Consider the following 17,428-nt stretch of genomic DNA (forward strand, 5'->3'; position numbering starts at 1 on the left):
AGGCCACGTGTTTCTCATGATTCACAAAGCAGAACAGGGACCAGCCCTCCTTCTATCCTGGGCCGATGGGACCCAGAATCCCTTTCAACAACGCCCAGTAAAGAGGATTTAAAAACAGCGAGATGCCTGTTTGGATGACAGCTTTCTCATGAAATGAAACAAGACCTAATGGCCAGGCTGGATCTTTCATGTACGGGGGCGGGGAAAACTGGCTTTTGATTGGCACTCTAGCTAGGGTGCAAGACCCCGTGACGCATGGGGATATAAACTCAGGTTCATTCCAATACAGCCTTTTCTTCCAAGAGTGTAAAATGATTCAATACGTTAATTCGTCTTACTCAGAGCCACCGTTTAAAATGGTTTTTTATTATACTGACACCTTCAATTTTCTTACCTGCGGCGGAGCATTTCCCAGTAACATAATGCCACCCCCCGTATATCTCAGACCCCCAACCCGACTGAGACCTGCTTAGCTTCCTCTGCAAGCTGGCTAAATTCTGTGCCTTCAAACCGTGCCCCTCGGGGGGGGGGGTTGCTCATTCTTCCTGAGCAAGGATACCCACAGCTTGAAGGGTTGTGTGAAGCCTGACAGGATACGCAAGGCCAGCCCCTGCAACAGGCAGGGTGAAGCAGCTGCCCTGGGCAGTGGAAGCCCCAAGGCAACACCTTGAAATGGCAGAGATATGGTGCCAATTTCTAGCAAGATGGCACGATCTCGCCGGAACCCGCCATCGCCGTCTCTGCTGCTTCGTGCCGCTGCCACGCTACCTAAGTAAGGGATGTTTCAGTGGCAGTGGCAAGGCGACACTTTCCATTTTGCCTCAAGCAGGGAAACAGGGCACGTCACATCGGGAATACGTCTTGGGAGTTTCCTTAGAGGACTTGCACAGAAATTACTTAAGGAAAAACAAATGGATGGGGTTTGTGCAAGCGGATGTCTGGGGTGGGGTGGGGGTGAAGAAATCACAACTTTTGTCCCTCTCCCCACCCAACCCCCTGTCCTCTCAACCTGTGCAGTTATAAATAAAAGAGGTATATTTATTTTCTTCTTTCCTGTGAAGCTTGCTACGTCTCCAGTGTCCTAGATTGAACCTGGGACTTTCTGCAAGCGCTTTGCCACTGAGCTACGGCTCTTCCTCTAAAAACAGTGCAAGGTTCTAGTCCTCAACGTTGTGAATAAAGGGGATGGTCTATGAACCTAGGGAGCTGCCTTATATCACTGCATCCATCTTGCTCAGTATTATCAACACTGACCAGCAGTGGCTCTCCAGGGTTTTAGGCAGGGGACATTCCCACCACTAACCTGGAGATGTCATGGAATAGAGCTGGAAGGGACCCTAATGTTCTGCAATGCAGGAATCTCAACTGAAGCATCCATGACAGATGGCCATCCAAACTCTGCTTTAAAATCTCTAATGAAGGCGAGTCCACAACCTCTGAAGGGAGTCCGTTCCACTGTCAAGCAGCTCTTAATGTCAGGCTGCTCAGTCACTGTGCAACGGCCCATCCCCTCAGGAGAGTTCTGGATTGGCAAAAGGGACAAGCTTCCTCATACAAATGCGGAGTTATGGAACGTGAGTTACTGTAAGGCACAGCAATGGGCCCTGGAAGGATGAGTAGAAATTGAGAGCTGTTTGCCATTGTCAAGTAAAGGTGGAAAGCTTCCATCCTCAGGGGGCAGGACACCTCCTCACCCACCCGTCCCAGTTACCAAACACCATGGAAAACAACAACCGTGGACGGATGACTTCCATCACGCTCTGCGGCTGGTGTTCTCAGGGCCAGACGACTGCTGCGGAACAGAGAATCCTAGCAGACTGATCTTTGGTCGGCTCCTGCAAAGGCAAGTCTTTAGTGTTCTTTGGAAACTTCAGCAAAGGGCTGATGGGAAGACGCAGTGCAAACACTACAATAACCATCACGCTGCGGCGCCTCATATGTTATCTGAGAGTCAGAGGGGCGCTTGCGGAGCTGGAAAGTTCTTGGGAATGTGAGGAGCTGGTGGGAAATGGCTCTTCTAGCCCAGCTGCGTCCTGGTCCCTTGTGGCACTAGAGATTTCACCCTGTCCAGAAACCGACTCTGCTGGCGGCGGGAGGTCATTTGGGCCCGAACTGTGGCTGGAAACCGGCTCCCACACCCAGTGGTCATCACCGTTGACGTCGTCTTCATTGCTACCGCCGGGCCCTTCCTCTCCCACGATGCATTGCTCTTCCTGAGCGCCACATGGTACTGCCTCCTGGGCCTCCTCAAGCTCAGTGGAGAGAGTGGCGAGGCTACCCTCCTCTTCCAGGCGGCACTGCTTCGTTTTGACACCCACGGCTTTCAGGATCGTGTCCATCTGCTTCATGTAGTCCAGATGGCCGCTTACCTGGAAAGAAACGCAGAGTTTAGGGACATGGGAAGATGCCCAGGACTGAGTCTGACCTATTGGTTCCTCTAGCTGAGCGTAGTCCACAATGACCAGCAGAAAGGGCTCTCCGGGGTTTGAGGCAGATAACTCTTCCAGCCATACCTAGACATGCCAGGGGGATTCAGAGAAACCTAGAGCTGGAAGGGTCCCTCAAGGGTCATCTAGCCCTACCCCTGCAATAATAATAATAATAATAATAATAATAATAATAATAATAATAATAATAATAATTTTATTTATATCCCGCCCTCCCCAGCCAAAGCCAGGCTCAGAGCAGCTAACAACAGTAAAATGATAAAACATTCTAAAATCATTTCATTATAAAATTACAGTGGTGCCTCGCAAGACGAAATTAATTCGTTCTGCGAGTTTTGTCGCCTTGCGATTTTTTTCGTCTTGCGAAGCACGGTGTCGGGAAAGTTTTGGAAAAGCTTCAAAAATCACCAAAGTCTTCAAAAACCTCAAAAAAGGCTACCACACCGCGTTCTATGAGTTGCTCCTCGAAGTCAAGTCGCAACTGTATTAACAGTGTTAAGAAAAAGGAAACAAACTTGCAAGACGTTTCCGTCTTGCGAAGCAAGCCCATAGGGAAAATTGTCTTGCGAAGCAACTCAAAAAACCAAAAACCCTTTCGTCTAGCAAGTTTTTTGTCTTGCGAGGCATTCGTCTTGCGAGGTACCACTGTAATTCAAATAAGATTAATGGCAACCATTGGGCTAGAGTTCTGTGAGTATTGCCAAAGGAGGGAGTCAAGCTTTGCCCTGGCCAAAGGCCTGGTGGAGCAGCTCAGTCTTGCAGGCCCTGCGGAAAGATGTCAAGTCCCGCAGGGCCCTAGTCTCTTGTGACAGAGCGTTCCACCAGATCGGAGCCACAGCCGAAAAAGCCCTGGCTCTGGTTGAGGCCAGCCTAACCTCCCTGTGGCCTGGGACCTTCAAGATGTTTTTGTTTGAAGACCGTAAGTTCCTCTGTGGGACATACCAGGAGAGGCGGTCCCGTAGGTACGAGGGTCCTAGGCCGTATAGGGCTTTAAAGGTTAAAACCAGCACCTTAAACCTGATCCTGTACCCCACCGGGAGCCAGTGCAGCTGGTATAGCACCGGGTGAATGTGATCCCGCAGCGAGGACCCCATGAGGAGTCTCGTCGCGGCATTCTGCACCCGCTGGAGTTTCTGGGTCAGTCTCAAGGGCAGCTCCACGTAGAGCGAGTTACAATAATCCAGTCTGGAGGTGACCGTCGCGTGGATCACAGTGGCTAGGTCAGGGCGAGAGAGGTAAGGTACCTTCCGCGTACCAAGCAGGTGCTGCGTCACCGAACTACAGCCCTTTCCTTAAAAATGAAGCAAGGTCTCTAGTCCCCATGAGGTTGGCTTAGACACATGAAACTGCTTTATCCTGAGTCAGACCTGTTCGTGATCTGCCGGCACTAACTGGCAGCAGCTCTCAGGGGTTTCAGGAAGGGAGTCTTTTCCCAGCCCTACCCGGAGATGCTGCCGGAGGAGATTTTGAACCCGGGACCTTCTGCTTGTGAAGTAGGTGCTCTGCCACCGAGCCACACCCCTTCCCCAAACAACGCCACCAGTTAGGAACAAAGCTTTAGTGCAGTGGGTCAGGTGCACAGGAGGAGAAAGGATGGAGGAGACTCCCATTGTCTCCATTATCAGCCCTGCCTACTATTTGAAGGTCTACTGCTCAAGGAAATGGAGGCTCTATATAGCTACGGTGTCTAATAGCCCCTGACAACCGACCTATCTGCCTACGCCGCTGAGGTTTTGTCAGGAACACTTTGACATTTGAAGCCACTTAGAACTTGGCACGAACAGCCTGCTGTCGTATTTTTAATCCACATTTTTTTACGAGGCAATCTGCAGCCATATGGCTCAACCGGTCTTTTTCTCTTCCTGGTTTTGGAGAGGTTAGAACTTTTAATTAAAAGGGGCTGTTGAGGGCTTAATGGAAGGGGACTCCAGATGTTGGTGGGGATTTTGAGAAGCGGAAGGTAGGAAGGGCAGCCCTGTTCTCCTCTTTAACCCCGTTTGGTTGCTAAGGAGACAGAAATTAAAAATCAGGCAGAGGGATAAAAGAGGAGAAGAATCTAAGGGTGAGAGGAGGGCAGCATTACTCTTGTGGTACTGGGACGGCGGCGGCGGCTGTAAGACCTCTCTTTCATCTTTCTGCATTATGTAGGCCTGGAAGGAGGCAGGCCCAGAACAGCTAATTATGCAGTCACGGCCGCATCTCTGCACGGGTAAGCAGTCCAAAATATTCAGTCGTGGGTCACATCTACACATCCACTGAAAGCACATCACTTTTCCCAAAAGAATCCTGGGGACCACAGTCCATCCTTCATGGTGCTACAATAATAATAATAATAATAATAATAATAATAATAATAATAATAATAATAATTTATTATTTATTATTTATACCCCGCCCATATGGCTGGGTCCCCCCAGCCACTCTGGGTGGCTTCCAACAAAACACTAAAATACAATAACCTATTAAACATTAAAAGCTTCCCTAAACAGGGCTGCCTTCAGATGTCTTCTAAAAGTTTGGTAGTTGTTTTTCTCTTTGATATCTGGTGGGAAGGCGTTCCACAGGGTGGGTGCCACTACCGAGAAGTCCCTCTGCCTGGTTCCCTGTAACCTGGCTTCTTGCAATGAGGGAACTGCCAGAAGGCCCTCGGAGCTGGATCTCAGTGTCCGGGCTGAACGATGGGGGTGGAGACGCTCCTTCAGGTATACAGGACCGAGGCCATTTAGGGCTTTAAAGGTCAGCACCAACACTTTGAATTGTGCTCGGAAACGTACTGGGAGCCAGAACCCCTGAGCTTATTTTATTTTATTTGGAGCATTTGCGCCCAGCTCTTCGGCTGAGTTGGCTCCCAGCGTGGCTCACGTACAATCAGAAAGTGCAAGCCAGTAGGCTTACAAACTATAGGGCACGACACAAAAGGAAAATGGGACAGGGAGGAAAAATCAAACAGGCCACCAACTCTTATTTGGTTGTTCTTCTAATGAGCAGCTGGCACAGTTCAGTGGGAGGTGATGCCTATTGGGGGAGCCAGTCTGTCACAGCAGAGCTGATGCAGAGAGCCTTCTGCTTTCTGTCTTTCCCACGGAGCCAGTGGGATGGAACGGCTGCTCCCCAGTGACAGCTGAGGGAGAGGAGGGCTGGACCCCTGAGCCTGAAGAGATGCAAGTGGCAGCTTCGCTATGCAGTTTTTGTCATATGCTCCAGTTGCACCTCTTTATCCTGGCCTCTGACACAGAGGCACAGTATGTTTTCAGAACCCATCCTATTCTTGCAATTGTTCGTTTTGATCCGTTTTTAAAAGCTGCATTTCAAATTGCTGGGACTCTCCCTGGGGCCTTAGGGTGCAGAGCAAGTGATCAACCAAAATATTGTTGCATGCCACCTGTAATAGGTATGAGTTACTCGTGCGTAAACTGGTGCCTTTCTCGGTTAATTTGCCTTGTTAAACCTTTCTGACTGACTGCACAGCCCCTTCTCATGGTGGCTGCCTCAGTCACTGGCAGAATCCGTCAGTGGGCGTTTCTTGAACCTCTTCCAACATAAAAGTTGTTTGACACCCAGTCTCCTCCTCCTCTCACTGCGCAGGAGTCTTCTGCGCAGGGAAGGCGTGGGTAGCGGAGGACCTGGGCTCTCCTCACTGATGTCCAGTGAAGAGTCCTGGAGCCCTCTCTCCACTTCCCCCATCTGCCCCCCTTCATCCCTGGTGTTGCCCTGAATGGCTTCCCCCTCTACTGAGCTGTTTCTCCCCCTGCTGCTGGGTCCTTTGCCAGCATCATCTGGGAGCCTCCCCTTCGCCTCTCGCTCCGATGTCAGTTCCCTGACACCACCCTAATCTCTGAGAGGTGCGAGATTCCAGCGGTTCCGTCCACTTACTCAGGGTTCGGTTTCCTTTGGAATGAGGCACAGCAGAGACGGTTTAGGATACATGCTTTATTTACACATATACAGAACCTGAGCCCACAATGGAGGGGTTCGCAGCATTAACACCCCAAGCGGGCCGTGCTTCCCCCATAGTAGCAGCCTCAGATTCCATCAGAAATCAGGCATGGCTCTGTCTCCCAGCTGCTCAGCCTGCCAACTTCCAGCTTCAAGCTCATGCAACTCAACTCTCAACTTCTGGCCTTTGTCTTTCTATCTAGCGATGAGCTGAGGGAACACAGGGCTCCCATTTGCCATCTGGCATGGAGCCACTTCCTTTGTTACTTTACTAGCTAGTCCAGGAACTGAGTCCTTGCTTATATTTTAACACTAGCTGGGTCCGGGAACCAGAAAGGTCTCAAAACACAGCCCTCTGGCTTGGGAGAATTCAGCAGCCGTCACTGACGTTTACTGCCTGCAGGTCTGGAAAGCGCAACTTACGATCGACGAGAGATCCACGTTGACCATTCTCCTGTCGTCCAGGTTAACCGGCTGAAGCCCAGCGACGTTGAGTTGAACAGAGGATGTCCGGTAGACATATCTCAGCAGCCAGTCTCCCCTGGGAGGAGAAAAAGGAACCAAAACTACTGAGCAGCCATATCATTAAACCGACTGAAGCATATAGCCGGATGGGCCACCAAACCCCGGGATCGGGTTCTCATGACTGCCGCCCCATCATCCTGGAACATTGCCCATGTTGGCTGGGGCTGATGAAGTCCAGCTGCACCTAGAGCGCCACAGGTTCCCCATCTCTGAACTAGACCATCACTTGCCTTCACTGCCCCTTTGTTTAACCGTTTAGTCGTGTCTGACTCTTCGTGACCCCATGGACCAGAGCACGCCAGGCACTCCTGTCTTCCACTGCCTCCCACAGTTTGGTCAAACCCATGTTGGTAGCTTCAAGAACACTGTCCAGCCATCTCGTCCTCTGTCCTCCCCTTCTCCTTGTGCCCTCTATCTTTCCCAACATCAGGGTCTTTTCCAGGAAGTCTTCTCTTCTCATGAGGTGGCCAAAGTACTGGAGCCTCAGCTTCAGGATCTGTCCTTCCAGGGAGCTGCCCCTAGCTCCCGCCATCACAACTCTGCCTTCTTTGAATGATGCTGGACCACAACTCCCATCCCTCCTTAGCTGTTTGCCATGCTGGCTGGACAGCTGAGAAAAGCCTGGCGAGCCAGCTCTGCAAGTGAAGGCAAGTGATGGTCTAATTCACGGATGGGAAACCTGGGGAGCTGCAGATGTTGCTGATTAACAACATCCATCTCTCCTTGGCCATTAGCTATGCCATCTGAATAGCTGATATAAGCTTGGGTCCAGCAACAGCTAGCGAGGTATCACACCCCTGAACTAGACCGTTACTTGCCTTTACTGCCCCTAACTCCCACCATGACAACTCTGGCTTCATTTAATGCAGGACTGGCCCCTCTTCAGTGCCTAACTCTCCTTCCTTCCTTCCTCCACACACACACACAAACAAACACACCTCGCCTCCCAGGAAGAATATCAAGGCAAAGACCTCAGACCCAGCAATCTTTTTCATGAGACCATCCAAAGCACACGCTAAATTTTCCAAATGCTTACAGAAAACCAGCCTGGCCACACTATTTTTAGGGCCTACAGACCTGCAGTAGCCGTTGATGATCCTTCCCGAAACGACCTTGGCAATTTGCTTCCAGTATTTGGCTTCCCCTTCCACCGGTGCCCCTAGGAGGACCACGTCTTCGACGATGCCTCTGCAGTCTGAGAAGAGAGGGAGCCCGCCCACCCCGCAAAGGATCAAGGATCAGTGAGACGGCCTTGGAGGATGATGCTCTAGAGAAGTGACGGCGGCTTGGGAATGGCTGGTTGCCGCTTTCGAAATGCAGCTTGGAGAATCTGGCATCACAAAACACAACTCGTGTGTGTGTGTGTTTACTCAGAAGAAAGCTGCACTTAATTCACAGGGATTCACTGCCACATAACCATGCATACGGATGCAGTCTCAAAGAGGGATCCAGATTCAATGCATGCCTAGTCTTATCCGGATTCTAGCAAAAGCCAGTGTGGCCTGTTGGTTAGTGTGTTGGAATAGGACCTGGGAGAAACCAGGATTCGAAGGCCCACTAGGCTGTGAAGCTCTCACTGGGTGATGTTAGGCCAGTCACTGCTTCCCATCCTAACCTATCTCACAGGGTCATTGTGGGGATTAAATGAGGAGGGGAGAACCATGAGCACCAATTGGAGCTCCTTGGAGGAAGAGGGTGGGATATAAATGCAAGAATTGCACAAGCAAGATGAACACTGAGGGTTGTCTCCAACGAAGGGCACATTCGCACTTTATATTTCAAGCTCTATTATGCTGCTTTCAACAACCATGGCTTCGCACAAAGAATCCTGGGAGCTGTAGGTTATGGGTGCTGAGAGTTGGTAGGAGACCACGTCCCTTTACATTCCCATTCCAGAGCTACAGTTCCCAATGTTCCCTGGGAAGAGGGATGGACAGTTAGCCACTCTGGGAATTGTAGCTCTGGGAGGGGAATAAAGGTAAAGGTAAAGGGACCCCTGACCATTAGGTCCAGTCGTGGCCGACTCTGGGGTTGCGGCGCTCATCTCGCTTTATTGGCCGAGGGAGCCGGTGTACAGCTTCTGGGTCATGTGGCCAGCATGACTAAGCCGCTTCTGGCAAACCAGAGCAGCGAACGGAAACGCCGTTTACCTTCCCGCCAGGGTGGTACCTATTTATCTACTTGCACTTTGACGTGCTTTTGAACTGGCAGGTTGGCAGGAGCAGGGACCGAGCAATGGGAGCTCACCCCGTCGCAGGGATTTGAACAGCCGACCTTCTGATCAGCAAGTCCTCGGCTCTGTGGTTTAACCCACAGCGCCACCCGTATCCCTGGGAGGGGAATAGCGGCACCCTAACAATTCTCAACAAACTACAGTTCCAGGCTGGGAACATCCCCTACCTGAAACCCCAGGGAGCCGCTGCTGCCAGCCCGTGTTGACAATACTGAGCTGGATGGACCCACGGCCTGGCTTAATATATGGCAGCTTCCTATGTTTCTATTTGAAGTCTTGCCTTCATTCAGAACCATGAGGACTAGATTCTTTGACTCTCTTTCAAAGAAGGACCACAGCTCAGTGGGCATAGCACCTGCTTTGCATGCAGGAGGCTCCAGGTTCAAATCCCTGGCATCTCCAGGTAGGGCTGGGAAAGATCCCCTGCCTGAAATGAGGGAGAGCCGCTGCCAGTCAGTGCAGACAATACTGAGCTAGATAGGCCAAAGGCCTGATTCATCATCATCATCATCATCATCATCATCAACTTTATTGCACTAGCCAAAGGCCATGGCATCATTCACAACGGGAACAAAAAGAAAAACAACAATATCCATAAAAACATCAGGCACTGCAGATACAATAAACCACGATCAAATCTCCTAAAAATTATTTGTTGCATACAATATAATAGCAAGGGGTTCTCAGGTGGAATGTGCCAGCTTAAATGTCCGAATCACCTTTGCAATTGACCGCTAGTTCTTTTCTCCTGATCTTCTTAGCTGCCAACGCATTTAGTGCTACTTTATAAGTTACGAAGTCATCAGTATCACTCAGCAGCCATTTCACCCTTTCCGCCCTGTTCGAGTGTGTTCCATTCGTGAGCAGGGGTTTATATATAGTTCTATATGTGGTTCTATATATAGCGGGCATTGCAATAAATAGTGGTACAATTCAGGGTAAGGCAGCTTCTTACATTCCCAGGTGCGAGCGCCTGAATGTCTCCTCGGGAGCAGGTGCCACTGAATTCAATGGACTAAGCAACTTTAATTGTCCGCCCCTCCATGCATAGCAGGAGGTTGGACTAGATGACCGCTGGGCCCCCCCTTCCAACTTTACAATTCTATATTACATGCTTGTACCCAATGCTTGGCCTACTCAGAGGAGACCCATCAAAACCAATGGACATGACTAAGTTACGTCCATTTCCTTCAATGTGCTTACTCCCAGTAGGACTTACTTAGATGGAACCTTTGAGATTTACTTATTTTTCCCCCAACACCCAGAGTACAACCAGTACTCAAGCAACGGGGAAGACAATTCAAAAAAATAAAAAAAAAATGATTGCAAATAAATATCAAAGCGGCTGCAGGCAGCTCTCAGGAGCAACGCAATTTACAATCTGTGTTCAGATTCTTGGATTTTTTCCTAGAAGGGTCTCTTTTTTTTGTGGGAGGGTGGAAGGGGAGGGGGAGAGTGAAGAGGAAACAAAAAAGTTAAGACACTTCCAATTTGTCATTCTGAATGATCCAATTTGGGGAGATTAGGAGACTTATTCTAAGTGCACGCCAGAGAAAAAAGGAGTTGGCGGCGGTGGGGGGGGGGGAGCAATATCTGCTGCCCAAAAGGAATTCATAAGCCTGATTTGACTCATCTTAATTTGAACAGCAGCAGGGTTCTTTTGCAGAAGAAGTTCAGATGAGAGGAGGACGGATTCTGAGTGAGCATTACATTCAGGTAATGTGATCATCGTTATTTGCAGCTTGGGGCTTCCGACCTTAAAACCACCCCCTGTTTAAGACTGGACAGTGGGTGGTAGTGGGGTTGGGGCCGGGGGGAGGAAAGCTCCAGGCTGAATGGGGTGCATTCTGCATGGACCTCACCCACCCACCCACAACACACAGCCACTGCCAAGCACACTGGACGCTGAAGGAGCAACAGGAAATCAACAGTCGCCAGAGTTGCCTGGCAATGTCTTCCTCCTCCCTCCTCCCCATCTCATCTTTCGGCCCCTGGACAGCCACCCAGTCTTAAGCCTCAGTGGCGTAGCGTGGGGGGTGCACGGGGGGCCGGCCGCACCGGGCGCAACATCTGGGGGTTAGGGTTAGGGGGCGCAAATCCACGGGTTAGGGGGTGCAATTCCACGGGTTAGGGGGCGCAAATTACTTGCCTTGCTGACAACCCACGCTACGCCACTGTTAAGCCTGCATGGTCGAAAAGAGCAGAAGGGGGAAAGGGCTGTGCACGGACGTGCCACTGGGCTAGACTACTGTGGCACAGTGCTTGTGGGGCTGCCTTTGGAGACGGCTTAGGGAAATCACAGCTAGCTCACAACCAGAGAACTCGTCACAGTGGTGCCTTGGCAAATGCATCGGCTCTTGGGTTTGCTGTTGGGCTGAATGCAATTGCTCTTTTTCCTCATTAAAGCTCTTGGTGGTTTGGGTCTAGTCTATCTGCACCCAAGGCTTTTTAAGAACTTAAAAACGTAAGGAGAGCCTGTTGGATCACACTAACTGCCCGTCCTGTTCTTGCAGCGGCCGACCAGGTGCCCCAAAGGAACACCCGCAACAGGATCCGTGCGCAAGAGCCCTCTCCCCTCCTGTGGCATTTGGAAGCAATGCTGAAGGCCTTCTGGCAGTTCCCTCATTGCGAGAAGCAAAGCTACAGCGAACCAGGCCGAGGGCCTTCTCGGTGGTGGCGCCCGCCCTGTGGAACGCCCTCCCATCAGGTGTCAAAGAGATAAACAAATACCTGACATTCAGAAGACATCTGAAGGCAGCCCTGTTCAGGGAAGTTTTTAATGTGTGACATTTTAGTGTATTTTTGGTCTTTGTTAGAAGCCGCCCAGAGTGGCTGGGGAAACCCAGCCAGATGGGCGGGGTATAAATAAATTATTATTATTATTATTATTATTATTATTATTATTATTATTATTATTATTATTACAAAGGCAGAGCAGAGTCATCATGGCTATTTGCCATCGATAGCCCTCTCTTCCACTAATTCTTCCAATCCTTTCCTCAAGCCATCTATCTTGGTGGCCATCAATGAGTCCTTAGAGAATGTCCTTAAGAGGTGCTGAAAAGAGTGCAGTCAAGTCACCTTCCTGGTGCCAAGAGGCACAGAATCATAGAAGTGCAGAGTTGGGAGGGACCACCAAGGGCCATCTAGCCCAACCCCCTCCAAATGCAGGAATCTCAGCTAAAGCATCCATGGCAGATGGCCATCCAACCTCTGCTTAAAAACCTCCAAGGAAGGAGAGTCCACCACCTCTTGTGGGAGTCTGTTCCACTGTCAAAACAGCTCTTACTGTCAGAAAGTTCTTCCTGATGTTTAGTCAGAATTTCCTTCCTTGGGACTTGATGCCGACTTGGTTCCAGCCCTCCCCTCCAGAGCAAGAGAAAACAAGTTTGTTTCCTCTTCCAGGGAGTTCCAAAGTGAATGTGCTGCAAGGAGGGGAGAGAGCTCTTCTGCTCAGGCGCTGCTTGCAGATTTCCCCACTGGCATCTAGTCGGCCACTGTGAGAACAGGATGGACTAATCGGGGACATTGGCCTGATCCTGATATGTCCTTGAGGCTGAGAGATGAGGCCGGGGGCGGCAGGAAGAAGCAAAGACAAGGAGCGGGCATTGAGCGCTGCGTATTACCACGCAGCAATTTCAATGAAGCACCCGGAAATATTGGATAGGGTCCCTTCCTTTTCGGTGGGGATGCATCTCGTTATATTAATTGGTACAAATCGTCCCAGCATAACCGTCTGCGGCAAGGAAGGCCGGGGGAGGGGAGACACAAACACACGTTGGCGAGCGATCGTGACCATTCGTTGCCACTGAGTGGAGCTATTAATATAGGGGGTCGCGACTCATGTTAGCAGTTGGCAGATTGTTTTCCAAGTTAAATAGGAGAACTGTCAGGCGTGGGGGTGGGCAACGGCAGCCGAGAACGGCGACTTTGAAGGAAAAGGAGGAAGAAAACAGGATGGAGTGTGAGGATGCGAAGACGGCTCGGGCGGACTTTTAGTAACGGATGCTGTCGTGACGAAAGAGCCACTGTGGGAGGCTTGGAAGCGATCCCAGGAAGCCTGACGCCATGGCGCTTTGAGGAGGACGGCGCCAGCTTTGTGTAACAAGTTGACTGGTCTGTTATGTACCTGGCCAATAAAGTGCACTGGGCAGGACAAGACCTCCTGCAGTTGCTTTATTTATGATGCATAGGCCTTTAGAGACGCGGGTGGCACTGTGGGTTAAACCACAGAGCCTAGGACTTGCCAATCAGAAGGTCGGCGGTTCGAATCCCCACGACGGGGTGAGCTCCCGTCGCTCGTTCGCTGCTCCTGCCCACCTAGCAGTTCAAAAGCACATCAAAGTGCAAGTAGATAAATAGGTACCACTCCGGCGGGAAGGTAAACGGCACTTCTGTGCACTGCTCTGGTTCGCCACATGCTGGCCACATGACCCGGAAGCTGTACGCCGGCTCCCTCAGCCAATAAAGCGAGATGAGCGCCACAACCCCAGAGTTGGCCACGACTGGACCAAAATGGTCAGGGGTTCCTTTACCTTTACCTAGGCCTTTAGGGTGTGGCCCCTGCCTTTTGCAACTCCCTCTTGTTGCATACCAGAACCAGAAGCTGCCTTATACTGAACCGTACTCTTGGGTCCGGATAGCTCAATACTGCCTGCACTGACTGGCAGCAATGGCGCGTTCCCAGCCCAACTGGATATAATGCTGGGGATTGAGCCTAGGACCTTCTATAAGCAAACAGGTGCCCTTCGCCTTTGACAGGGTTTGCCACCTGCCCAGGCCTGCAGCAAAACCAGGCTCTTTCAGGAGTGCATCTGTAAGTTACATACACCTTTCGCCGGGTCCCTGAATTGACCCTGGCCAATTCAGATGTGCAGGGTCCCTTTGTGGTAAGCCAGGCCCTCTTCTAAGATTATGTGATAATCTTATAATTAAAGGTAAAGGGACCCCTGACCATTAGGTCCAGTCGTGACCGACTCTGGGGTTGCGGCGCTCATCTCACTTTATTGGCCAAGGGAGCCGGCGTACAGCTTCCGGGTCATGTGGCCAGCTTGACTAAGAGCAGTGCACGGAAATGCCGTTTACCTTCCTGCCAGAGCGGTACCTATTTATCTACTTGCACTTTGACGTGCTTTCGAACTGCTAGGTTGGCAGGAGCAGGGACCGAGCAACGGGAGCTCACCCTGTCACGGGGATTCGAACTGCCGACCTTCTGATCGGCTAGTCCTAGGCTCTTTGGTTTAACCCACAGTGCCACCCGCGTCCCATAATCTTATAATTATGCAATAATAATAATTAGGGTGCATTGCAACCCAAGATCTCAGCATGTCGCCTTTCACCAATTCCTTTGGAGTGAGCCAAGTTGTGTTTTCCCCGGAGTTCTCCTTGTACCTAGCAGAACTTGCGCCCCATTCTCTCGAAACAGAGTTGGAAGGGATCCCCCAAGGTCATCTGGCCTAACCCACTGCCATGCAGGAAGCTCCTTGTGCTTTCAGTGTGCCTAAGGTTCTCAAAATTGGGTCTCCGGCTGTTGTTGGGACTACAGCTCCCATCATCCCTAGCTAGCAGGACCAGTGGTCAAGGAAGATGGGAACTGTAGTGCAAAAACGGCTGGAGACCCAAGTTTGGCCTAAATGGCCGGTTTTGGACCCGCCTCCTTTCATTCCGATTGGCCCCTGTTGGCACAAATGGTGAGAAGACTCCTTTTCAGTGGCTCAGAAGCTCCCCTTTCATGCTGATTAGTTGTCCCTGGGATGCTGGAAGTGGAGACCCTGCTACAAGGGGTCTTTGAGACACCCCCCCCCCGCAACCACAGAGCACTACACTGCTGATGAAGAACAAACACTGTCTCAGTTATCTTACGGCCTGACTCCCCAACCTCCCTCCAGCACGCACCTTCCTCCTTGGCCATTTCCTGTAGGCAGAAGTAGATGACCCTGGCGCCAAGACTGAAACCGATCAAGGTAACCGGCCGCTTGCCCTGGAAGGGGAAGGAACAGAATGACAGAACCTAAACAAGCTTAAAATCTCAAGCTCCCTGCCTCAAAAAAGCAGTACAGTGGTACCTCGGGTTAAGTACTTAATTCGTTCCGGAGGTCCGTTCTTAACCTGAAACTGTTCTTAACCTGAAGCACCACTTTAGCTAATGGGGCCTCCTGCTGCTGCCGCGCCGCCGGAGCACAATTTCTGTTCTCATCCTGAAGCAAAGTTCTTAACCTGAAGCACTATTTCTGGGTTAGCAGAGTCTGTAACCTGAAGCATATGTAACTTGAAGTGTATGTAACCCGAGGTACCACTGTAAAGGTTATTACCACTTGATAGTGAAAAAGAAAGGATGATTTTGCCTAGCTGGATCATGTCCTGGAAATTCGGTGATGCTTGCCTACATGCAGGCGCCTTTGGCATTTGCAGGGATTGATTGACGCAACAGAGAGACTGTGTTTAAACCGTCTTTTTGTTTTAGTGATGTATTTGCCACCCTGAGCTCCTTTGGGAAGAAATTCATTAGCAGCAATGATTTGCGGTGGGCTAGACCAGATGACCAGTGGGTGCCTTACAACTTGACAGTTCTACGATTCCGTAGTGGCTGCAACCTAGCCTACCATACAGATGTTAAGAGTCGTAAATCCTCACTCAGCCATGACCTAAGGATGGTCACTGCCCCTCTCAGAATAACCTACCTCACAAGGCTGATTTGATGATTTATGGGTTGGTGGAGAACCGTGCATGCGTAGGACTAACACTATCACTGCAATAAATGTTTCCCCCACGATTCTTTCTACATGATCCTTTGAGTGGCGGATTGCTGTGGACTGGACCTTATTCCTGTTGTTGTTGTTTAGTTGTGTCCGACTCTTCGTGACCCCCTGGACCAGAGCATGCCAGGCACTCCTGTCTTCCACTGCCTCCCGCAGTTTAGTCAAACTCATGCTGGTAGCTTCAAGAACACTGTCCAACCATCTCGTCCTCTGTCTTCCCCTTCTCCTTCTGCCCTCCATCTTTCCCAACATCAGGATCTTTTCCAGGGAGTCTTCTCTTCTCAAGAGGTGGCCAAAGTATTGGAGCCTCAGCTTCAGGATCTGTCCTTCCAGTGAGCCCTCAGGGCTGATTTCCTTAAGAATGGAGAGGTTTGATCTTCTTGCAGCCCATGGGACTCTCAAGAGTCTCCTCCAGCACCATAATTCAAAAGCATCAATTCTTCGGCGATCCGCCTTCTATATGGTCCAGCTCTCACTTCCATACATCACTACTGGGAAAACCATAGCTTTAACTATACGGACCTTTGTTGGCAAGGCGATCTTACGGATAAGCAAATTTACTTACAGTGGTACCTCGGGTTAAGAACTAAATTCGTTCTGGAGGTCCGTTCTTAACCTGAAACTGTTCTTAACCTGAGGTACCACTTTAGCTAATGGGGCCTCCCGCTGCTGCCGCACCGCCGCTGCACGATTTCTGTTCTCATCCTGAAGCAAAGTTCTTAACCCGAGGTACTATTTCTGGGTTAGCGGAGTCTGTAACCTGAAGCGTCTGTAACATGAAGCGTCTGTAACCCGAGGTGCCACTGTATTTATTGAGTTCCTATTCCACCTCTCCTTCCAAGGAGCTCAAGGTGGCTTAAATGATTCTCTCCCCTTCTTTCATTCAATCTCCACAACAACCCTTGGAAGACACAAGATTTACCCACTTTGGAAGAATGGCAGATGAAGATGATGGACTATATGGAATTGGCAGAAATGACTGGCAGAATCCGAGACCAGGGAGAAGAGTCGGTGGAAGAAGACTGGAAGAAATTTAAAGTTTATCTACAGAAATACTGTAAAATTAATGAATGATAGAATGATGTTGGATTGCAATTAAGGGGTTTCCAGCTGTAATGATTTAAGAGAATATGAAAAAGGGTTATAAATGGGTTAAAATTTAAGGGTAAAAGCTGATTGATAATGGGCTAAAATGAAAAAAATTTAAGGTTGGACTGTTAAGAGAAATATAGAACAAAAATTGAGAAAGATGGAAAGAATTTGCTGAAATAGTTAATTGAACTAGAATACAAAAAAGGGAGGTGTGAGGAGGTCGATGAAACAAGTAAATGAAAGGTAAAGATATGGAATACTGGATGTGTGTTTTAGTGTTTTTGTTTTTTCTTTTGCTGTATTGTTGTATTGTGTTTTTTATGTTTTTCTTTTTATGTATTGTAAAACTTTTTATTGTTTTCCTTCTTTCTTCTTTCTGTAATCTTTAAACTTCTAATAAATATCATTTAAAAAAAAAATCTCCACAACAACCCTGT

General features: G+C 49.8%; 1 protein-coding gene across 2 annotated transcripts in view; it reads right to left on the reverse strand.

Annotated features, from left to right (window-relative positions):
- Positions 1 to 345: 345 nt before the first annotated feature.
- Positions 346 to 17,428, reverse strand: part of TMCO4 (transmembrane and coiled-coil domains 4) — a 44,370-nt gene continuing 27,287 nt past the window's right edge. For both annotated transcript variants that reach the window (XM_081203075.1, XM_081203074.1), the window contains exons 11-14: positions 15,037 to 15,121; positions 7,986 to 8,103; positions 6,807 to 6,924; positions 346 to 2,369 (exon numbers count right to left, since the gene is read on the reverse strand). In XM_081203075.1, coding sequence (XP_081059201.1) covers positions 1,941 to 2,369; positions 6,807 to 6,924; positions 7,986 to 8,103; positions 15,037 to 15,121 — 750 coding nt within the window. In that variant the 3' untranslated portion in view covers positions 346 to 1,940. The remainder of the gene's footprint in view (positions 2,370 to 6,806; positions 6,925 to 7,985; positions 8,104 to 15,036; positions 15,122 to 17,428) is intronic.

The sequence above is a fragment of the Podarcis bocagei genome, assembly GCF_964188305.1.
Source record: "Podarcis bocagei genome assembly, chromosome: 7".
Lineage (NCBI taxonomy): Eukaryota > Metazoa > Chordata > Lepidosauria > Squamata > Lacertidae > Podarcis > Podarcis bocagei.